General features: G+C 38.3%; 1 protein-coding gene across 1 annotated transcript in view; it reads left to right on the top strand.

Moving 5' to 3' along the window:
* Window positions 1-22,954, top strand: part of ABHD5 (abhydrolase domain containing 5, lysophosphatidic acid acyltransferase) — a 774,004-nt gene that overhangs the window by 28,329 nt on the left and 722,721 nt on the right. The window contains exon 2 of the mRNA XM_044064943.1: window positions 9,879-9,964. Within this exon, the coding sequence (XP_043920878.1) occupies window positions 9,879-9,964 (86 nt within the window). The remainder of the gene's footprint in view (window positions 1-9,878; window positions 9,965-22,954) is intronic.

Here is a 22,954-nt window from a genome sequence, read left to right as displayed (position 1 = left end):
CCGTTGGGCAAAGGTGTTGGTACATGAGTAGTTTTCCCAGTTAATAGCAGGCTAGTTAAAATCACCCAGTATTAGGGTGTTTGGTTCTATCTTAATATTTTCCAGTATGTTTAGAAAGGTGTAGTGAGAATCTTGGGGTATGGTGGGGGATCTGTAGCAAGCTACAATTTGGATTGCAGTCTCACCTAGTCTTAGTTGCACCTGGAGAATTTCAGACGCATTGTGTTGGGCAACTAGCCTGGTGGTGTGAATATCCTTGGTGAATATTGACACTCCTCCATCTTTAGTGTTTCGGTCCTGGTTTGGTGGCCGAAAAGCGTGATAAGAGTTGTAGCCTGGTATTGCAGGGGTGCTCTCTGGAGCCTTGAACCAGGTCTCAGTTACTGCACAGATGTTGATGTTTTCCATTTTTAGGAGTGCCTCGCGAGAATGCATTTTGAGGTTTAGACTTCTAGCACTGAGTAGCATTACCTTCAGATTTTGCATGCTTGTACCTGTTACAGTGGTGGTTTTGTCCTTTGAACTTTGCCTAAAAAAGGCAGTATAAGGGTGGCAAGAGCCTTAGCTAGTAACCTGAATCCCAGGGGTGATTGGTGCAGACCATCTCTGGCAAAGCATCGTGGTCTGTCAATCTTGTCAACCCAGGCAGACAGATACTGGATCCCCTTTGAATGACACCAGAAGCTTAGCCAATTGTTGAAGTCAATTATTTTGTCCTTTATATTGTGGTATTCTGGGCGAAGGCAGGATGCTACTCGGGGCTAGGGTCATACCTGCCTGGGCCACATGATCCGAGAGCTCTTCCATGTCTCTTTTCATGTAGTCCAGGAAGGTACGTCTCAATTCATTCACTCCAACATGGACAATGACAGAGTCATATTTGTACTTGTTGTGGAGTGACTTGAGTGCATGTGCTATGTGGCGGATCCTGGCACCCGACAGGCAGCTGACTGTAATTTTCTCCTTGTTCAACCTGGTGAGAGGGACATCAGTGTGCCGGACTATAGAGTCACCTATGACTAAAGTGTTGGGTACATTGTCTTGCCTTAGGGGCTGTTGCTGGGTGGCACACTGGTGGTGTGAACTATGTGACACTTTGGTTGTGATTGGTGTTTGTTTGCGTTTCAGCTTCGGAGGGTTCAATTGACAGCAATTTCTAATTTTCATATTGGCGATCAGGGGACTTCTATCATTCCCATAGACTTTCTAAAGTCTTCCTTAAAGGTACTGTTCATTTGAGACCGCCTATTAGATCCCCAGCTGCACCATGGAACCTACATTTTGTTCTTTCCCGAGTCAGCTTACCCTCTTTTGAATAAGCATCATCCTGTGACTTGAAATACTTATCATGGAAAACCATCTTTCTAGTAGCTATTACTTCTGCTTGAAGTTTCTCGGAATTACATGTCTTGTCCATTAAACCCTCATACTTGATTTTTCACGACAGTCTCTCGCTGAGAACAAATCCTTCATTTCTACCTAAGGTTTGTTTTGAGACAAACCTCAACCAGACTTTAGAATTTACCTGTGTTTTTCCCCAAATACTTTAACAAGATGGAACAAATGCTGCACAAACTTGACATCCATATGCAACTTTGATTCTATTTAGACAAGACTAAGGACTTTAGAAAATCAGAACAGCTTTTTGTCTCTTTTCAGATTCAAAGAAGGGTACTCCGGTGGTAACAACCACTTTGTCAAAATTGTTGTCAGATTGCATTTCCTTCACATATAGCTCTGGGCACATGCCACTAAATCATAAAGTTAAGGCCCACTCAACTAGAGCTGTTTCCACATCTTCAGCCTTTCTGGCAAGGCTACCTATAGATGCCATTTGTGCAGCAGCCATATGGTCTTCACCTCATACCTTTTATCACTCATTACAAATTGGATAGCACCTCCAGGGACAGGGCCTCCTTTGGTTACATGGTTCTGAGGAAAATACTTCCCTGAGCCACCCAAGAAAGATGGTGCTTGGTACTCTAACCCATCATTGAGAATGAAGATGAGATAGAACAAGTTCGCATAAAGATGTTATGTACTCACCATAACATACCATGTGAGTTGTTCATCTCACCTTCATTCTTGCATTCCACCCACCAACCCCCTACCATGAATTTCTTGAGGGTCGGGAAGTTGAGATAAATCTTGGTGATAATTTGTCCTTATCTACGGTATTCTTATTTTTCTTACCAGGGTAGTTAGCTGTCAGTATAGTTGGCTGCAAACAAGATTTGAGGGAAACGCCACTGCATGATGGGATTGGGAGTAGGCCACAAGCTGCTTGAAGACCTCGAGCTTTTGTATTTGGCCGATCGGCTCCGAACCCATTATTGAGAATGAAGGTGAGATGAACAACTCAAATGGAACGTTATGGTGAGTACATAACTTCTTCTTTTTTAATGGTGCTTTTGCCAAGGTACCAGAAGCACCATTAAAAGTTGGAGTTTGTTTCCAATGACTGCCACCTTAGTGTATTTTTTGGATATTTCGTGTGGTCATTTATGTTGAAAGATAATATGGATAACATTGCCATTATGATAAAAAGCTGTTCCTATCTGTTATACACATTTTAAACTTTTGCGTTACATTCGCAACTAATATTTGGCGGGCTGATCATTTTATACAGTTTATTTCCATTTGAACTTGTGCTAAATTTTTAAGACTTTCTGTTTTAATTGAAACCTTCAAACAACAATCTGAATACATTTTTAAGCACCCCATCCCACTTAATTTAGGAAAAAATACACAACTGTGTACTTATTTAAAAAAAAAATAAGTTTAATCTTCCGGTATGGTAAGGTTACTCATGCTAAAGCGCATGCTACAGCATGTGTCCCCACTTACACTGACTGCTGCCCTTTTCTTTTCTCTGTTCCCCTTTCAAATGTGAAAAATCACTTTAGCCGTAAGAAATACATTGGTTGTATTTAATGCAGTTAATGGATTAGTGCATAATTGTGAAGTGTTCAGGCTGCTGACTTATGTACATCTATCATTTCATACTTTTTTCACTAGCCTGCTTGCCACTGTACCTTAAATTTTGGTTTTCCATCCCCATCAAACAGAACACACATGCTTGCGCCTGCAGACAGCTCTTCTCACTGTAGAAGTAGTCAGCAATGAATCTTTGTAAAATTAACCCAGAGCAGAATGTAAAGCTGCCTTGGCAGCAGACTTGATTCCCACTGACTGCTATTTCAGATTGGATGGAATACATCTTTCAAATACTGTCTCATTACAGGGTGCGGTGGACAATGGGACTGCTTCCTACAGCTTAGCAAAGCAGAGTTCTTAACTGCAAAGACATTTCTCAAAGGAACGTTGTGTGAGTTCTGTTTGAATAATTATTCCCAATGCAATATTTCCATATGAATAAAGTACAGTAGTACCTTGAATATTTGGGACTAAAGTTCACAGGGTATTCCCAATACCTCTCAATCTCTTACACAAAATCTTGACAAAGCCTGACCGGGGACGACGATAACAAAGGCCTAAAAGAGGGGTGGACTTTAAATGTTGCTCTTACAAATCAGAAAGTTACTAGAATAACAGGACTTGTCTTAGCATGAATTTTTCTGAAGGATATGAAGTCTGAAACACAAATGTAAATCATTAGTAACTTCAGTCCTCAGATCATCCCAGTGATTTGCCAGAAAAATCACAAATTTTATGAGGAACTGACCAACAATATGAGCCAAAAATCTGGACATTCTGTGACAATCTGGACAGTTGAACGGTATGGTATTCCCTAACTGTGATATTTGGTCTTGCAATTAAATTGGTTCCAGGTAGCACAGCTCTTTTTGTATAAGGGGATGGTGAGCTTTTGCGTGTGTGTACGTGCGCACGCATTTTGTTAGATGCAAAGCTGCCTACATGGGTCTTTGCTTGAGAAAGAAAACAAAATGAGAAAAAATTCCTGGAATGGCTGTTTAACGTGGCTCAAACCCATTCTTTGCCCATGGGACACATTCTTTCTCTGCTCCCTTCATCACAAATTTCTTTGCAAGTATAGTACTCATCAGCGTAAATCATGGTTATTTTTTTGTTCTGCCATCCAACTAGCAGAAGCTTATAACAGACTCCTTGGGTATTGTCTGAGGAGCTAATGATCAGGATCTGAACACAAGGCTGAATGTGTTTGCATTTAGCTGGCCTGTGTCTTTTTTTTTTTTTTTTCCCCTTTATCCTATTTTGTGCTGTTTGTTTGCCTGCACGCTGGCATTCCACTACCCAATATATTTTTATGTAGGTATGTATTTATGCTGTCATTTCTGTTTGTCCTTTGCCTTATTGACCCAAGTCATACCCAAAAAGGGTCTTTGGACCAGTGTACCTATTAGGCTAGCAAATGTGTAAATTATCAGATAAGTTTTTAGAGATGTTGGCATTCATTTGTCTGTTGTCACTATTAAAGGCGATGTTCAAGCTAAAAGCTCTGCAGAAATTAAGAAATGCCATTAACGTTTGCTCTCCATTGAGTAGAAGGTAAACAGGCAGACTTATTTTCCTATAATCCACAACATGTGGGATTTCCATTGGTGGATCTGTTTCCTTTCTCATCTTTGTTCTAGTCATTGTTCCCTACAACAAAGCCTGGGTAATTGTGTGTTCTTGATAAGCTGGAAAGGCAGCTGTATGCATTTTTCTCCATCTCTGTTCTAGTCATTGTTCCCTACAACAAAGCCTAGGTAATTGTGTGTTCTTGATAAGCTGGAAAGGCAGCTGTATGCATTGTTCTCCATCTCTTATTCCAAGACTGCTGTTTAAAAATAAAAAGGGAAATTGAAGCATGGATCCGTCTGCCCCTTTGCTGCCAAGACACCCATCTCATAAATGTGTGGGGTCCTATGTCTTCTCTTTAGGAAAGTCTTCTAATTCACCTAAAAGGCAGTGTTATGTATCTCAGCTGTAGACTGTGGAAGGATAACTCAATATAGGTTCATACTAGTCTTGTCCCTTCCCTGAAAGGTGTTACTAGACCTCTCAGCTGTCCAGATTTTTGCCTCATGTTTTTTGCCTTTTCTTCATGCAACTTGTGTTTTGGGAAATCAAGGAATGAAATCACTAAATGATGGTCATTTAAGTTTCAGACTTCAAAGCCTGCAACTTTTTAAGTTTATAAGAGCAATGTTTAAAATTTGTCCCTATTTTTGGTCCTTTGTCCAGATTTTTTGTATTAAGAGGTATTGATGTTACCCATCCAGAAAGAAGCTAAGAGGTCTACTAGAAAAACAAAACTCTTCTAAATGGAAGAGTTTCATTCCCTTCTCAAGCTAATTGGTCACATACATCTTCCAGTTCTTGTGCTCAGATTGGATCCTGCAGTATTTATTTTAATTCTCATCTGGTTTACTAGCCAGTGAATGCACATTTATGTGCCACGTTTGATTGTATGCCCTGTTTCCAACAGTCTTCTCTCAAATTGCAGTGAAACAGTTAATGAAGAGAATCTCTCATTTTGCCGAGACATTCCACTTTCCAATGTAGGACTTCAGTTCCATGATGGAAGTTGTTGCTGTTTGTGTTTAGCTAGGCCTGGAGACGAACTCTACAAAGTAGTACAAGACTGATAAAATACAGAGAAAAATAATAAATGGAAATGTACAATTTGCATAGTGTAATACTTAAATTTTATCTAAGTGCATATGTTCTGATTAATAAGTACAGAAATTTTTCTACACAGTTCAAATGAGTTCAAGCATATGCTTATATATGCAGGCCGATTCTTTAGATGAGAGATGCAAGTAACTGTTGTGTTAATTTGTAGTATAGAAATTAGGCTGTCCAGTTCCTCAGACACTCTGTTGTGTTCCTGTACTTTACTTGTTTTGCCTGATGTTGAAGGATTTGTGTTTTTTGAAAAGCTTAAAAGGGGAAGAGAAAAGAGTTCCAAGTTCAAGAAACATAGTAGTGAGTTGCAGCTCTAGAAAATAATTTTATATTACAGGTCTCTGTACTCCAGCAAACCAAAGTTCCCCTACAAATCTAAATAATTACTTCAGAAATTTGTCACATATACAGCTCTACCCTGGCTCACTTATCTCCCAAAACAGCCTCTTTATGTAAAAGACAAGCAATGATCCACCATTAAAAGCCGATTACCTTAATGGTCACAATATCATTGAGAAGTGAGGAAAATGCTTGAAACATGTATCCATACCTAGCACCCTTGTGTTTTCCTAACTAAACCCTGCACTAAAGATAACTTCTGCACCTCAAAATTCATTCAAGAAAACTGCTGTAATGCAAAATAACCTGGTTAAAGAGCTGGGGACAGCGTTCTGCTTCAGTCAGAATAATTCCTTGGAAATTTAGAATACATCCTGTGCTACACTAGACTAGACTATCTTGTAGTCCAAATTGGTCACGTTTAATCGTAGGTAACCACCTGAATCTCTTCATAGGGGTGTTGTGCATGCCACTCATTGTACTTTCAACTTGTTACCACAAATCCTGTTGATACTTTTTCATAACAGAAAAGTTAATAAAAACTGGACCCTATGGACAGTCTGCATAAACAATAAAGTAAAATATAAAGTTACAAAGAGTTCTTAACAATGTAGGTTTAAAACGGCTAATCAACACCCAGCTTAGACCAAACAGGAACTACAACAGTCCATGATGTACTAATAACAAACCCAGATGCTCAAGCATTGAAATTCTACCAAATTTAATCAGTGACAATTGCCCATTCATCTGTACCTAAACATTCAAATGCCCCCAGTGATTGATTATTTCAGGTAGAATTTTTTCCTCAAAATCAACAATGAGATGGCTACCTCAGCTATATAGACTAGACACCTCTGTACTCCAACAAAATCCTAGTATTGCCCTTTCCTACTTCCTCCATACCCTGTCAGGTGTATATAACTTTTTCTCATAACACACATGACTTGAGTGTGCGTCTGTGTGTGTAACAAATGTCCCTGACTTAGAGAAGATCAAAAAAGACAGTTAAAGAGGTAAAGCATAGTATACCTGGAAACACCACCAATGTATTTCTGCCAACAATACCTAATTAAAACAAAACAAAATAAAAATATCACCCAGAATAGGTACCAGCAATGCAAAAGCTCTATAAGTCAGAATTGAACATAATACCTTCATGTCAAGACACAGGCTAATCTAGAAAGAGATCAAAACTGCTATATCAGGTGGTACTGATTCTTATATGCATACAAAAAAAATTAACATAAAAAATGTGCATACCTTTGCCAGAAACTGCGTAATTGACACTAGTAAAGATATTTAAAAAACAGGCTGTGAACAAATAAACAGGAACAAAAAAACTTTTGAGAAAACCACTTTATGACACAACGACAAAGCTTTCAGGTAAAAACCCTTCTTCAGTGCATAACATGCACTGAAGAAGGGTTTTTACCTGAAAGCTTTGTCGTTGTGTCATAAAGTGGTTTTCTCAAAAGTTTTTTTGTACTAGTAAAGATATCACCAGAACTTTTTTCCTCTACCTCATTCTCAAAATAGTATTGCATCCACCCACTATGCCCAATATTTGACTATGATGACACTTTTATACTGTAACAGAAAAGCAAAGTAAGTCTTTACTGTCTAAACTAGACACTCAAAGTGCAAAACTCGGCAAACTACATGCAAGGTTCCTAAAATTTGTAGCTCCAAACATTGTAAACCCATGCACATTTTTAATCTATCACAAACTACTGGCATAGTGCCAGCTGCCTCAAAGCTTTGTCATAAAACTTCCTCTCATCTTAAAGATATTCATTCTCTGTCCTTTCACAAAGACCTTCGAAAAAGCTAATATGCTAACAATTATTTAAACACGCCAACAGCTGTAGGCTTCTAAGCAGTCAACAAGGTTTCAGAAGTTCTTGGTAGTCTCAGCATTATGTACAGCCACTGACACCACGTGCAGTAATATGAATGAAGGTCTCATTTCTGCTGGAGTTTTATGACTTGGGCATTTTAATACAGTGATAAGATGCAGGATAGTCCTTTACAAGTGAACAATAATATGCTCTCTGGAATAGGTACACTAAATCCTAAACTGTGAGGAACTTCTGTTGAGAAGGGAATAGGACTCAATACTGAATTGCCTGAACACAAGCTAGTTATGTATGCAATCTATGTTACTAGCCAGCAAAACTCGACATTCCCCACAACAAATTACATAGACCCAATTAATTGAACCTTGCCACTGGATCCATAAAAAATAAGCTCCTAATTAATTGTAATGAAACAAATATGCTGTTTGATACCACAAACTACTAGCCACAAATACCAATTAAATAAAGCTCTTGAATGGTTATCATTATTTCAGATGTTACACAACAGCAATACCTTGATGTAACAATGGACCCCTCGCTACGTTTCACTATATAAACAGGAAATGTTATCTTTTTAAGTACTGTCCACTTAGACTTAAACCTTCTTCAGCAGCAAGAAGGACTTGTCTAAAAGTGGGCCATTTCCCAAGCTAGAATATGACCTTCTAGTTACAACTGTAAACTTTTTCACACAATACCCCCAAAATATCCCAAGTAGCAGAGAATAAAATATTAAAGAATTTCCTCCTGGCAGATGTGAACTGCCACCACTATATACTCACCAACAAACCTCATTGGCTACCCATTACTAATAAAGACACCTAGTTGTTAAGCACTCTGTATTTTAAAGCTCTTTTTTTGTTGTTGTTGTGTCTTTCGGCTTTTCCCGGTTAGGGGACGTCACAGCGGAACTCCGGTCCGCTAATGATTGGCAGTAGATTTTTATGTGCCGAGTTGCCAGCCCTGACGCACAACCTTCAACGAAGGTACGCCCATTCACGCATGTCTCCATGCAGAAGATGCACTCTATCGGCCCTCCCCTCCACACTCCCTTAAAAACTCCAGATATTGGAACAAAACTACTCCGTTAGCAGTGAAGACATACTTATACTAGCAAGATCTAGAGTCAAGCTTTCAATAGATCTAAAAATCTCTTCATGGGTAAAATCTGCAATATGGAATAGACTACCCACTGTGAGGTTGATTGTGTTGTTGTGTTTTGAGATCCGTTAAGAAAGATCTTCAGCTTCATTTGCAAAATGAATTTAAGTTTGTATGCTTTCGAGATACTATATAAATTTTTGCATTTTATTGCAATGCATGTATATTTGTAGTATTCATCTTTGTTTATATTGTAAACAAATTCTTGTCACATTAAACAGTATGTTTAATGTATGTGTGTGTAATCAGTAAAATTAACATGTAAGAAGCTCCTCTTTGAAGAGGGAAATTTGTGTTTGTTCCATGGAGAGTGCTTTGTATATTAGAAGTTAATTACAACTTTTGTTTGGATGCTGTATATATCTTTTTATAAGATATATATATATATATATATATATATATATATATATATGCCATCCTGCTTGTTGCTTTATTGGTCATGCACAACAATCTAAAACACCCTATATAGACTGCAGTAATATCGAACACAAAAGGACTAAATGAACAAAACAGTCACATTGCTACACATGTTGAGATACAGCCCTGGAGCATGGAACATTTAACTTTAAAAAAAGTGTGTGTGTGTGTGTGTGTGTGTGTGTGTGTGTGTGTGTTGATTCTGTACTGACTGGTTAAAGTCAGTACTGAAACTTGACTGATGCTTAATCGAAGTTCTTGATACATAGGTATCAATTTGTGCAACACATGTATGATTAAAATAATGCTGCGTAAAACTCTTACACCTGTAGTTCATTTTTTTTTTCATTGCATATGCAAAATGAACTAAACTCTGCAGTTTAAAATGATCCAGCCTTCAGGTGAAGGCAAAAAAATCATGTCTATTGCTTTTTAGCTTTATTTTTTTTCTTCATTTCTTTTCCCTAATTATGTCTTTTGGATTTGTAGATCAGGATGGCTAACCAGTTGGCTTCCAGCATGGTGCCCTACATCCTTCTCACTTCTCAGAGAAGCTGAAGAAAAAATGCTAAAATGTAAGACATTTTTATTGTACTTATTAACGTTTTAATAAATCATTGCAATAAAGTGTTACAAATTTGTACTGTTTGCTAAAACTAAAATATTAATCATGCAAGTCACACTGACAAAAAGTAAGCAGTTTTACTTTATTTGGGGGTTGTAGCATATTAATGTTACCACACAGACTATGTATGAGTGATTGGCTGGACACAGTTTGTAATGTTTGTAGAACAAGTGAAACAGATTAAAGTTAATTCTGGCTCTATTTCTGTAGGGGATTTTTACTGTACCAGTAGGTTAGCTTGGATACAACACACTGGCAAGGAGTTCAGCACATGTGCAGCAACTTTCAGACTAATAAGAATGTAAAATTGAAATGCATAGTAGATGTCGTAACCTTGCATTATAATGAAAATTCAAAGCATTAACATTGGCTATGTATGAATGATGAGCCAATAAACAAATGTCTATCTGTGAGAGAATATGTAATCTTTAATTATAAATGGGCAAGTCACGTGTAGTGACTTTTGTGTACAAATGTCTTTAAATTAGAGGTAGTAGATGTGCTTTTTGCAAAGAGACAGATTTACTGAAGATAATGATTTATACAAGGAAAAATAGAGAAGCAGGTTATTCATAATAATTAGCGTATAGATGGTCTAAAGGCAGTAACAATCTTGTGTGACAAGTTTTTTATCACTAATAATAATCTTGTGTGACAAGTTTTTTATCACTAATTCACAAGTAGTTTGTGTTATGATTTTTTGGAAAAAATTATTTAGACACATTAATTGTTGACCTCCGTTTGTTTTACATAGTGGGTTTTACTGTAAATCAAGCATATGTAGTAATTATTGCCATAACAGTATACAATATGAAGTACCTTTTTTGTATACTGCTATGCATGAGCGTTATCTAATTGACTGGAAGTCAAGACAGCCACATCATAGTTGGCATTGTAAGCTGTCTTTATGCTGCTCTGGAAAGTGTCGTTTTATTCCCTGTGGACTTGTGAAAAGAATGACCTAGAAGCTAAAAGTATCAGTTTTGTTTAATGTAATGGGAGCCTGAACATGGGCTGATGTGCAGGCTGTTTTGCAACAGCTTATATCAGAACCATTATAGTACATTGGAGAGCGAGAGAGAGAGAGATTGCAGAATCATGTGAGCTCATGGCCAGTGGTTTCTGTGTAGCAATTAAAATTCCATAAGGGACATCCATTTAGAAAGGAGACCTTTTCTTGAGGCATAGGACAGCATTGACCATTAGTCAGGCTAAGTGCTAGATTGTTGAATCTCATTTTATTGGAACTGTTTCACTGAGCGCTGATACCTCATATGTAAATGGTATGGTTTCTGCACTACAGTGTAATGTGGCATATTTCTGTGCTGCATTTCCTGCTTGGTTGTGAGACCTTTAAGTGCTACAAAGGGTCTTCTGCATAACTGACTCCACAGAATCAGTAACCAGAGGTTAGGATTCATACTTGAGCACAAGTTATGAGCAGGTCTTACCACTGAGTCAGCTTGTGCTGTAGTGACCACATGGCTGCTTCTGACCATCATGAGATTGTCGTGTTTTTTAACTGGAATACAGTCAAACTGTAGTTTTTAGTCTATCCTGGAACTTAAGCTTTAATGATTTTTCTCAATAACCTAAACATGCCCTGTCACACTCCTTGCAAAGGTTGGCAAACAAGAGCAAGGAATAGAGGATTCAAGATTACCAGCCTATTGGAAGGTGTGTAGCAGAAGGTGTTAAGATGACAAGTGTGGGACTGGAATTATTTTGGTAGATTTTAAGAATTAATACAAGGGGTGGTGGCATGATGTGGACTTTCAGGATTCTAAGGGGGCAGGCTGTGAGTGGGAGCTTAGGAGATAAAAGACATGTCAGAATGAGCATGCCTGGCACATGGAGAGCACACTTAGGATAAACACTGTGTAGTGCCACTTCATGAAATATGTTATGCTCCATAGTTCTCTTTACCTATTAGAGTTCCAGGATGCTATGGGACAGTTGGAGGAATAAGGGTAATATAAGATAGCTGTACAGGCCAGTAACTTAATTTCAGATAGACTAGTGTTTTTTTCAGTTAGGGTTGACTTGTGAAAAAGTAGGCCACAACTTTCTGATTTTACTTTATCTGAGATCAGTACCTGAAATGTCTAGACCATTAATTTTGTCTTGGGACCTTCTCAAGTCAGTATTTCCAGTTTGTAGGCTAATTCACAAGTAGTTTGTGTTATGGCTGCACTTTTGCAATTTTATATTCTCTGATTATTTTCTATGCTTAAAAAAGAAGCATGAGATGACTTGAATCTTTTTTGTTAAGGAGTAAAACGGGCACAAACCCAAGCGCTTGACACCCTCCATCCTTTGGAGAGAGGGGATAGTCTTCTACCATTTTGGTGATCCTAGGGTAGAGACTGCAGATTAGGGCACAGGAGAACTAGTCCTGTGCTCACTTTATTGAGCTGTATTTTGCTCTAAAAAATGTCCTGAGCAAAGCCAGCATAAAGCCTTTGGTTTGACCTGTAGAATCTTTTATTTCAGTAAGAAATGTCACACTTTTCAATGTCTAAAAAAGATGGCAACCTTAAAGATGCAATCTGATTTGCACCATATTTGTAGCCCATATAATACTTTGTACTAGAGATTTGTTCTTTTATCACAGTACTTTAACTAACAAAAATATACAGCTGGGGCCTTCAAATTATTTTTAAATGCATCTCCACTGAGTCTTATGGTGTCCTATAATAAGACTGGGCAAACCCCCACAGTTTCCAAAACCCAAACAACGTTTGCTGCCATTATGAAATGGTGTTATTAAAAAAAAAAAAAAGTATTGGCTCCTCTCTCTCTTTTTTTTTTAAATTTTTTTCAATAATGCTTTTGGATTTTTGCAGCTTAATCTGTTTTCTACCTTTCTGTACTTATGCACATATCCGAGGAAGGGTTAACGATGTACCACGTGTATGTTAAAAAAAAAACTGCTGAACCACGCATTGAGTTTTATAATTCACTGCTAACTGTAGCTTTATTTAATCTTAAGAAAAATGTAATAATCTTGTGGCATTTCTACAAATTTGGGAAACTCCAGTTAATATTTATATATATTTTTATAATCTAGTTTGACAAAAGATATAATTGAGTGTAACCATCTTAATCCCTGTTTGACTGAAGTTTAAGATTGAAGGGTGCTTTTCTCCCTCAACTGTGGGACTATGAGGTTACTATATATAGATAATATGAAGGAGCAAAGTTGTCCACAAAAATCATTTTAAAGCTTTTTCACTATGTTGGACTGATGAGCTTGCAGTTGATGGGTTATGCATTATATTGTAGTTACAAAAGTGTCTTGCTATAGTATGATCAGTTGTCTTGCATATGTTTTTGCTGTGTTAACTTTCTTTGGAGAACATTACACATATGTGAGCTATGACTGTGCTTGCATAGTATTAGTGTTGTGGCTACTATGTCAAATAGCTATTTTATAGTGGGCATATTTCAAACTCTGCAAACAAAATGTTGAGTATTAAATATTTGTCGTAAACTGAATTTGTGGTGTGAATGTGTGCTGAATTATTAAATAAAAAGCTGAGTGCTTAATCTGTCAATTGGATGGTGAAATAACCGCTATAAATTTTGTCACTGCATGTTTCAGAGAAAAGTGACTACAAAACTTTGTAGGTGATAGTAGATGTATTACTGCTCTGTTAATTTTTGTCCAGTCTGGCTTTATGCTTTTGAATGTAATTGGTTGTTATTGTATTTTCTCATTTTGACTGTCTTTTAGTTTTCTTGCATATTTTTATCTTGTGCATTCTTCCCATGTTAGTGCTTGTGTTTTTAAAAATAGTAATTTGAGTGCCTTTTATTACCAAATGGATAGCGGTTTGCTTTGAATAAGCATCTTTTGTAGGGTTAAAATGCTTTTCATCTATCCCACTAGCAAGGAAAAAACTGGCAATGAAGCAAAGGCAATAAAAGGTTCATATGAAACAAAGGATAATCTGTTAAAGCCAAAAAAGCTGTATGACATGGCTGAATTGCAAAAAAGCATTTGATGGCATTCTGCATTAATGGATAATGGAATGCTTACAGATGAATGAAACACTTCACTGAAGTGACATATCAGTCATTATGAAGCACTGGCAAACCACTTGACTTCTGAGTCATGATGGTAAAGGGGAAATTGCTATCTGAAAGATGAAAATCTGAAGAGGTGTAATCCGGGGCAAGTCTTTGTCAGCAGTGCTGTTTTGCCTTCCCCTTAAGGGGCAAGTCTTTGTCACCAATGCTGTCTTGCCCTTAACTTGTTGGTCAGTTTACTTGATGGACTAGATATGGTTACAGCTCGATTTCCAGAAACCATCCTTTTGAAAGTTTAAAACCATGTAGTTCATCACAGCTACACATGATTCTGAAATTTTCAGACTACATAATCATTCCTTTTGGTCTTGTTAAATGCAGAAAAGCACATTTATAGCCAGAGAATTGAAGCATCAAGAAAATGTTACGGTAACTGAATATATTAAAAAAAAAACTTTTAACAAGAGTGACTGTATAAATATCTGGGAATAGATGAAAATGTACTGCTGATCTATGAACAAATGTAAAAACCTGGGAAGAATATTTTACAGTAAAACTATTCCTAGATGTAAAGCAGTTTTCAATATTAAAGTTCAAGCTATCAGTAAGCTTGCTCTTCCTTTTATAAGACAAAGCTGTGGCTTGCTAGAGTGGTCCCCAGAAAATCGCTGGATATGTTGGATAAGAAAACTGCACTATCTATCCCTTTCTCTTTGCATATACTCCATCAATCTCTGGTAGGGAGTAGTCTCTGGACTGTTAAACGTAGTCTTGGCCTTATCCCACTCTTACCTTCCCCACTGTAGTAATTTGTTCCCAGTACCTTTGGTTCCTTTGCCAGTTTTTTCCAGTAATTTCCAACTCCGTCTGTATATTTTCTCTACCCCTATTTGCAGTCATCCCTACTGGCAAAATCTCCTTTATCCATTCTTGTGTTCGTTTAGTTCTTAAAATGCTTTCTGCTGTTTTATGAATATAATAATCTGTTGTCCTAAAGGATCTGCATCTAAAATACCACTCATTTTTTCCCCTTGAACTCTCCTTCCCCAAGCTTCATCATCATCCCTTCCCGTTTTGAATTATAACTTTCTAATTGTGTTCTGTATATGAGCCTTAACTAATCCTTTCAAACTGGGTAATCCTTAAGCACCTTGTTCTGTTGGAAGGATCACTTTAACTCTTCCCCTCTCAAATAAATTAACTCAGCTGGTTTAGTTCTTAGAATACTTTCTGATGCTTTATGAACTTAATAATCTGTTGTCCTCAAGGATCCAAAATCCCACTTTTTTTTTTTTTAACTCTCCCTCCCCAAGCTTCATCATCATCCCTTTCCATTTTGAATTATAACTTTCTAATTGTGTTCTTATATGAGCCTTGACTGTGTAGTTCTAAAATAACCCCTTCAAATCGGGTAATCCTTAAGCAACTTGTTCTGTTGAAAGGATCAGTTTAACTCTTCCCCTCCCAGATAAATTAATTCAGCGGTTTACTGTTGTTCACAACTTCTCTTCCATTTGCTAAATATGCCTAACCCATATGTAAAACAAATCCATATCCATATTTTGTGTATAATCTCTTCCCACATATCCTTAGCTGCCATAGCAGAAGCCTTTTTAATCCATACTTCTAAATACTCCAGTTTATCATGGCCCCATAAATACATTGTATCTAACGTTTCTTAGTATTAGGCATCTGTTTGTAGTCCCTTAACACTTGGTCTCCGTCATTTTACATTAAGACGATCAAAGTCTGCACTCTTGCGGCAAGAGAGGGCTGATTTCACCTGTCTGAGATGTGACTTGCTGGTAGAAGGCTCACTATGGGTTTATCTGATTGGCCCTAGGGCATAGTTGTATTGTTCTCTCTGATTTTTTATTTAATTATATTTACTTTTTTTTATGTTTTGTTTTCTGTGCTCTTGCATATGTTATTTCTTTTAACTATGTAATATCTCATGTTTTACTTGTAAATTTACAGTTGCATAAATGTATGTGGAGTTTGTTTCCCTGGGCTTCCATTGAAAATGGGCTGTTTTGGCCCAATGGACTTTCCCGATAAACAAACTGTAATTAAATAAATAGTTTGTGTAAAACTTGATTTTTTTCTGATTGTTTATACGCCTTGTGTTTATGCGAAGCTGCTCTTTGCATGTATACAAGGGACTAGTAACTGCTGTTGTGCAATTACCAGAAGTTGAGATTTCCCTATAAAAAAACACTTTGGAACTTTATCTCAGTCCCACATTACTGATGGGGCAACTGTGTGTGAGCAGCATTTCTGCATCTAGTTAGGACTATTTAGGCCTACCTTACCTTATTGTAGCACTCGGGACTATTGCTGCTCAGAGAACATCTGGTCTGGGCACTGGACAGCATCGCTGGTTAGGTTAGCTTCAGATTACACCTCCCCTCATCAGGTTACAAACATCCTCCATTCCTATGCCTTTCAAGTACACATTAGGACTTGTAACCATGGATGGGCACTTTCCTGCTATCTCTGCTTCCAACTTGATGGACATGGGCATCCTGTGACAGTATAACAATTGCCTTATGTACACAAACTACCAATTAATTCTCGAACAGACAAATACAGTATGTGTGAGAAATGTAGTTATACGTTGGCAATGAAGGCTAGTCTCTCACATACAGACACAAAAAGCAAGAAACAAGTTGTCAGTGATTCACACACATCACTCACCGTACCCACTAAGGACCACACACACAGACCCACATATGTGGAGGTGCTCACATGTAACTTACCCAAACCTCAAAGGCCTTTCAGGTGTAGTCTTCAAACTCCACATGCACACAAACAAGACAATTACTATCACAACACAAAGCCACATCTCATTGTGTCTCATCCATCAAGCCCATAAGGCAAAACACTCCACAACCCAATATTCTAGTCATAGAAGACTCCATTGTGAGATGAACTGCTGCCCTTCCTACCAAGATGGATAAAGAGACGGTTACTTGTCAGGGGCCAGGATTTGCCAGGTCATGCAAACACTCCAGTCACTTACTCCTAAGTACCCGTATGAATCTGTCATAGTCCATGTGGGCATGAATGACCTGAGACATGCTTCTTTGGACTACATGAAGAGAGACATGATTGAGCTTTCAGAATGTGTCACAGGCAGGTATAAGCCTAGTATTGAGCAGAATTCTGCCGCCTCTAAGGATGATGCCACAATACCAGAAGAAAATGATAGACTTTAACAATTGGCTTAGCTATTGGTATCATTCCAAAGGGGTATAATACTTGTCAGCCTGGGAGGACATGTTTGACAGGACATGCTGCTTTGCCCTGGAAGGTCTTCACCTGTCACCTGTAGGCTTTCAGATATTGGCCAAAACATTATCTACCACTATAATGCCTTTCTTAGGCGTTGCCAAACAGACAAGCCTTCCAACATAACAAAAGCTACTCAGACAAGCTAAAGGTGTTATTTCTAAATGCTAGGAGTCTTAACCCTCTTCACCTTGGAGAATGCTGACGTCTGTGCAGTTACTGAAATATGGTTCAAAGCCATGGAAAGCACTCTGGAAGTGCATGGCTATAACACCTTTGATACAGTCCGACCACCCACTGAACATGAAAGAGAAAAAGGCTGGAGGTGTATCTATAAGTACACCTCAAGGCTGGACAAACAATGATATGCTTGAAATATCCCATGTCCAACTAACAATGGGAAAAATCCATTACCATACTCTTGCTAGCTACAGGTCCCCCACCATGAACCAGGAACCCCATGTTTTGCACCTGAAATTAGTAGAATTGCTCACCATCTAGCCCAATACCACACTCGTGGGTGATTTCTTGACTTTGTCCAGGGTATTTGAATTTACAGCTAGTCTGCACTCCCACTAAGGAGACCAATATCATAGATCTGGTACTCATAAATATGGGAGAGTGCAGCATGCTTCCTAGTGTGATGTCACTCGTAAGATCAGATCACAAAGTGGTCTTCCTTGAAATAAAAGTAAAATTAGTCCTCCTACCTAACCTCAAATTTTAAGAACTTCTCCAAGGTAAATTACCCCCTATTAAGGGATGGCCTAGCTAGTTTCCAAGCTCCTCCAGATCCAGAAACTGCAAAAACATGTAGAGGCATACATAAAAGCCCTTTATGACCATATAAACTACTGTATAGAAATGGCAGTACTAGACTGAAATAAACCCAGGTTAAACTGCAAAAACAAGCCAGCTTGGTGGACTCCTGGTATTAATAGTTTGTACAACAAAAGAAAGAAAATCCTGTTGAAGTAAGAGGGAATGTGCACAATAAAGCAGCAAGTCCCTTATTAGTTTAAATAAGCAAATCAAGGAAGTAGTCAGGTCTCTGAAAGCAGACTTTGAGGGTAAAATAGCCTTCAAAGCTAAGGATAACCATAAGGCATGTTTCAGTTGTGTCCACAGTCTTAAGGGCAACATCCAACAATGTCTGGAATTAGTTGTAGATGGCATCAACTATACTCAGCCAGAGGATATAGCAAATCTGCTGGCTGATAAGATCAGCTTAAATTTCACCTCCTTATCACCCCCTATTTTCCCCCAAGAAGTACTCTCCACCACCAATTCTCACCAAAGAACAGGTTGCCACTGTGCTCTCTAAAGCTAAAAATACTGCTTCAGTGGAGATTGATGATGTATCAGGCTGCCTTTTAAGCAGCTTTAATCAGAACTAATCAGGCATTAGGATCTGTATTTAACCCCAGCTTCTGGACTGGCTTTGTCCTGATAGAGTGGAGAACTGCATCAGTCATCCCTCTGCATACTGTCTGGGAAATTACAGACCCGTAAGTTTAACTGGTGTTATATGCAAGGCTATGGAAAGAATAATTATGGACTTCATAACTAATGACATAGGAAACTTCCAAACTCTCGACCCAACCCAATTTGCCTTTGTCAAAGGTAGGTCATGCTTACTAAATCTGGTGGATTTCTTTGAGAAAGTCACTAAGGCCGTGGATGAGGGTAAAAACAGTACATACCAACTACTTCAACCTAGCCAAAGCGTTTGACACAATTCCCTACTCTGGAATTCTAACTAAACTCACAAAACCGGGCATAAAGCCCTATGTCACCAGATGGATAGCCAATTTGGCGCATGTACAGGCCAGATGTGATTACAGTGGGTAAGTCCAGATGCAGCAAGAGGTCAGTTACTAGTGATGTATCACAGGGCTCAGTGCTGAGACCACTACTGTTTGCAATGTACTTCTCTAAAGTCAAGGCTAATGTGGAAGGCCTCTGTCATTTTGCTGATGACTGCAAGTTGGGGGCAATCATTGACTCCCTCAGTGATATAGATATATTTCAGGAGGGTCTGGATCAGACAAATAATTGGTGTCAGAATCATAATGCATTTTTTTTGCATTTAGTTTTAGGCTGTCATACCCTTTGGAAAGTCAGATGCCCCTACACATTTACAACATCAATAGCACAACCCTAAGAGTAGACTCGGAGGTGAGATATTTAAGTTACAGAGATAGTAGCTTGAAGCTTGAAGTTTGACTGCCAGGACTTCCTCACCATTGTGTATACATATGTGGCACAACTTATAAGTAAAGGTATGCAAAGAAATTATTGTCCTGCTGTACTCTGCTCTCATTAGACCAAAAATCAAGTACAGTGCACCATTTGGCATGTACTTGAATAGGCACTTACAGCAGCTGGAGTGACCTCAGAGCTTCCTCACAAAGAAAATACAGGGTGTAAATCCATGTCCTGTGTGGTCGACTAAAAACCCTATCCCTTTGCTCTGTCTGCTGCCAACTTTTGAGGGGCGACCTATGCCTGACCTACAAGGTGCTCACAGATCCAGCCCTGATGGAGCTGCTACACATCCGGAAGTCAAACGGCATGCTAGTCACCTGATCTAGGGATCTAATTTTAGCATCTCAGACAAAACATGCTGGAGAGACAGATGCGTCTTGGATATTGCTCTTCTTTGGAACAGGCTTCCTATTCACATAAAGCAGAGCCCTTCCCTGGCCTTCTTCAGACAGTTTGCATCAATGGCTGGGAATTGCAAATTCACACCTGGAGTAGTGCCTGTGTCCCTTCTGGACAGGGGTAATGTGTAAGGTACTCAAGGCACAGGTACAAATCTATAACATCCTCTTGGGGCATATATATTGGGTTAAATTGGTTAGGCTTGTAAGGGATCTTAAGCTGTCAGCCTAGTAACCACCTGTGAACCTATAAATATCGGTATTGCTGAACCAGTTTGTGTGGGTACCTAATTTATGGTTACAGCCTTTGTTTTATTTTAATTTTATATTCCAAAAAGACTTGAAACGGTCTCAAAATGTTTTACCACAATGACATGTCCCTTTCTGGATTTGTCAGGTACAAAATAACATCTGCAAATAAAGCCACCTTTCTCAGTTACCATACATATCCTTGCATTTCTGAGTCCCTTATTTAATTTAATTTTTTTTGTCAATGGTTATAGATGTAAAGCAAAAAAAAAAAACCAAAGGGAAAAGGACTTCCCCTGCTGGTTTCTGTGTTTAAAACGCATCTAATCAGAGAGGAACCCCCGCCCCCACTTTAATTCTTGCTGCTGATCCTTCATATAACTTCCTAATTAATCTTATTGTATCAGAGAATGCAAATGCTTCTATTACACTACTCAGAAAATCACAGCGTACTCTTTTGAATGCCTTGTCTGCAACAAGACCTACAAACATTAGTACTTTCTTATTCTGCTTCCCCTCTGAATCATTGTTCCATTAATATTGTCAAATGTTTGCTTCCCCTCCACAAAACTACATTGATCCATACCTACCAGTTCAGTTTTGGCAACACATTTGCCATTCTTTTAGCTAGTATAGTCACAAACACTTTATAATCGTGGTGTAAAATTGAAGTGGGTATATATGAAGCTGGATCTAGTTGATCTTTACCGTCTTTAGGTAATACATCTCCCACAGCTTTCTTCCAAGATGTTGATGCTTCTCTTCCTTTTAAAAATACTGTTAAATAAGATCTTTTGTATCCCTTTTTCCCTGTCTTACTTTCCACTGGAATACCATCTGTTCCTGGAGACATTCCTGAAGATTGATTATACATCACCACCATTTTTATGTAGTCTCCTATATTAACTGTTACTTGTTGAGCCTCATCTACCTCTCTCCTTGGCATAAATAAGTCTTTCATAAATATTTCCATCCGTGTTTTATTTCCACATTTCCCTGCTTTATACAAATTTTCATAAAATTTCTGAAATGTCTGTAATTCTGTACAGGAGCTCTGGTTATTTTTCCTTTTATAGGTTCCCTAATGATAGCAACAACCCTTTCTGCTGCCTAATTCATTTTGCTAAAAGTTTTGTGCTCTGGAACTGTTATCAAAAAGAGTTGCTTAACCACATTCTTTCTAAACCCTGCATATTTTCCAGATATTCCCTTATTTTCACTTTTGAACTCTGCATTTATACCTCCTTGTTCTATGAGATTCCCCTCATTCTGCAATACTTTCAGACCCTCTAATACCCCTTTCACTCTTTAAATTCCAATTTCATATTTCCCCTCTCCCTGTCTATAACTTATCTTCCCTAATAACTCTGGATTAATTTCCACTACTCATTCCTTAAGCTTCTGTCATATGGGTAGGTGGGAAGTGCCTGTGACTCCTTACTACATCATTACCCTGCATTTTCATCTTGGCTGTTATTGGTGCATGATCTGAAATTATTTGATGAGTCAAAGCTTTTCATTAAATGCACGTTTCCATGAAATATGATTTCTGTCTAGTCTAGCCCAGTTATTTTACCTATGGGGTATAATATATAAATTCTGTCAGAGTTCCTTCTACTGGATTCACATATTCCATGCTAAACATTTTCATATCCATCCATCCATCCTCAACCCCTTTTTCCCATTTTGCACATGGGGTTGAGGTGTCACTTCAACAGTGACAGTCATCTCAATTCAAGGTTTACACCACTGGGTGGTTAGCCCTTCAGCTGTAGTCGTCCGTACCACTCACTCGCACACACATTTGCACCTACGGCCAATTTAGTGTCCAGTTCACCTACTGCATGTTTTTGGAATTTTGGGAGGAAACCGGAGCACACAGAGGAAACCCACACGACCGCAGGGAGGACATGCAGACTCTGGACAGAAGCCACCCCAGCCGAGAATCGAACCAAGGAAACTCTTCTTGTGAGGTGACAATGCTAACCACTGCACCACCGTGACCGCCCTGTGTGGACAGTATGGCCATTGTCAATTGCTTGTGTTACTCTCTCAAATAAGTTGACTAGATTCAATAGCCACGATATACCCTTTGTAAAGACAAACTACTGTGGGTCTTTTCTGATAAGATATTTAATCTCATAATTTCTGAGGTCAGTTATAATATATTCCATGTCTTTCTTCAGAAACCTATCCTCTTTTCTTATATTTTCCCTTCTAGGTCCTCCTGATTCATCCTCACTATTACAAATAAATAAAGTTCCAGTCACCTCCTCGAAGTAGTATTCCCTGTTGTAGTGGAGTATTTCTCCCAACATTTTCTTAAGCTCCATAATAGCATTTTTTTTTTGGAATATAAATATATGCCAGCGTAATCCTCATCCCTTGGCAATAGCCCCTTACAACACAAATCTACCATTGTCCTGTTCCTTCTCTCCTATCACTATTGGAACTCCTTTAGTAATTAAAGTACTCCTCTCTTCCTTTGTTCCTGATATTCTTCTGAATATCTATCATGAAATCCTTTGTCTATACTGAAATTCTCTGTCAAATTCACATGCTCATTTATTTCCAGATGTCTCCTTGCAGCATTGCTGTTTTCTGTATTTCTTAACATAATTCAATAGTTTCATAATTCAACATTTTCCTTTTTTTTGTCTATACCTGTAAGGCAATAAGGCCATTTAAGTTCCAAGATATGG

Source organism: Protopterus annectens, chromosome 3.part0 (assembly GCF_019279795.1).
Source record: "Protopterus annectens isolate FY-2018-M chromosome 3.part0, PAN1.0, whole genome shotgun sequence".
NCBI lineage: Eukaryota > Metazoa > Chordata > Ceratodontiformes > Protopteridae > Protopterus > Protopterus annectens.
This window is presented reverse-complemented; position numbering and strand designations above follow the sequence as displayed.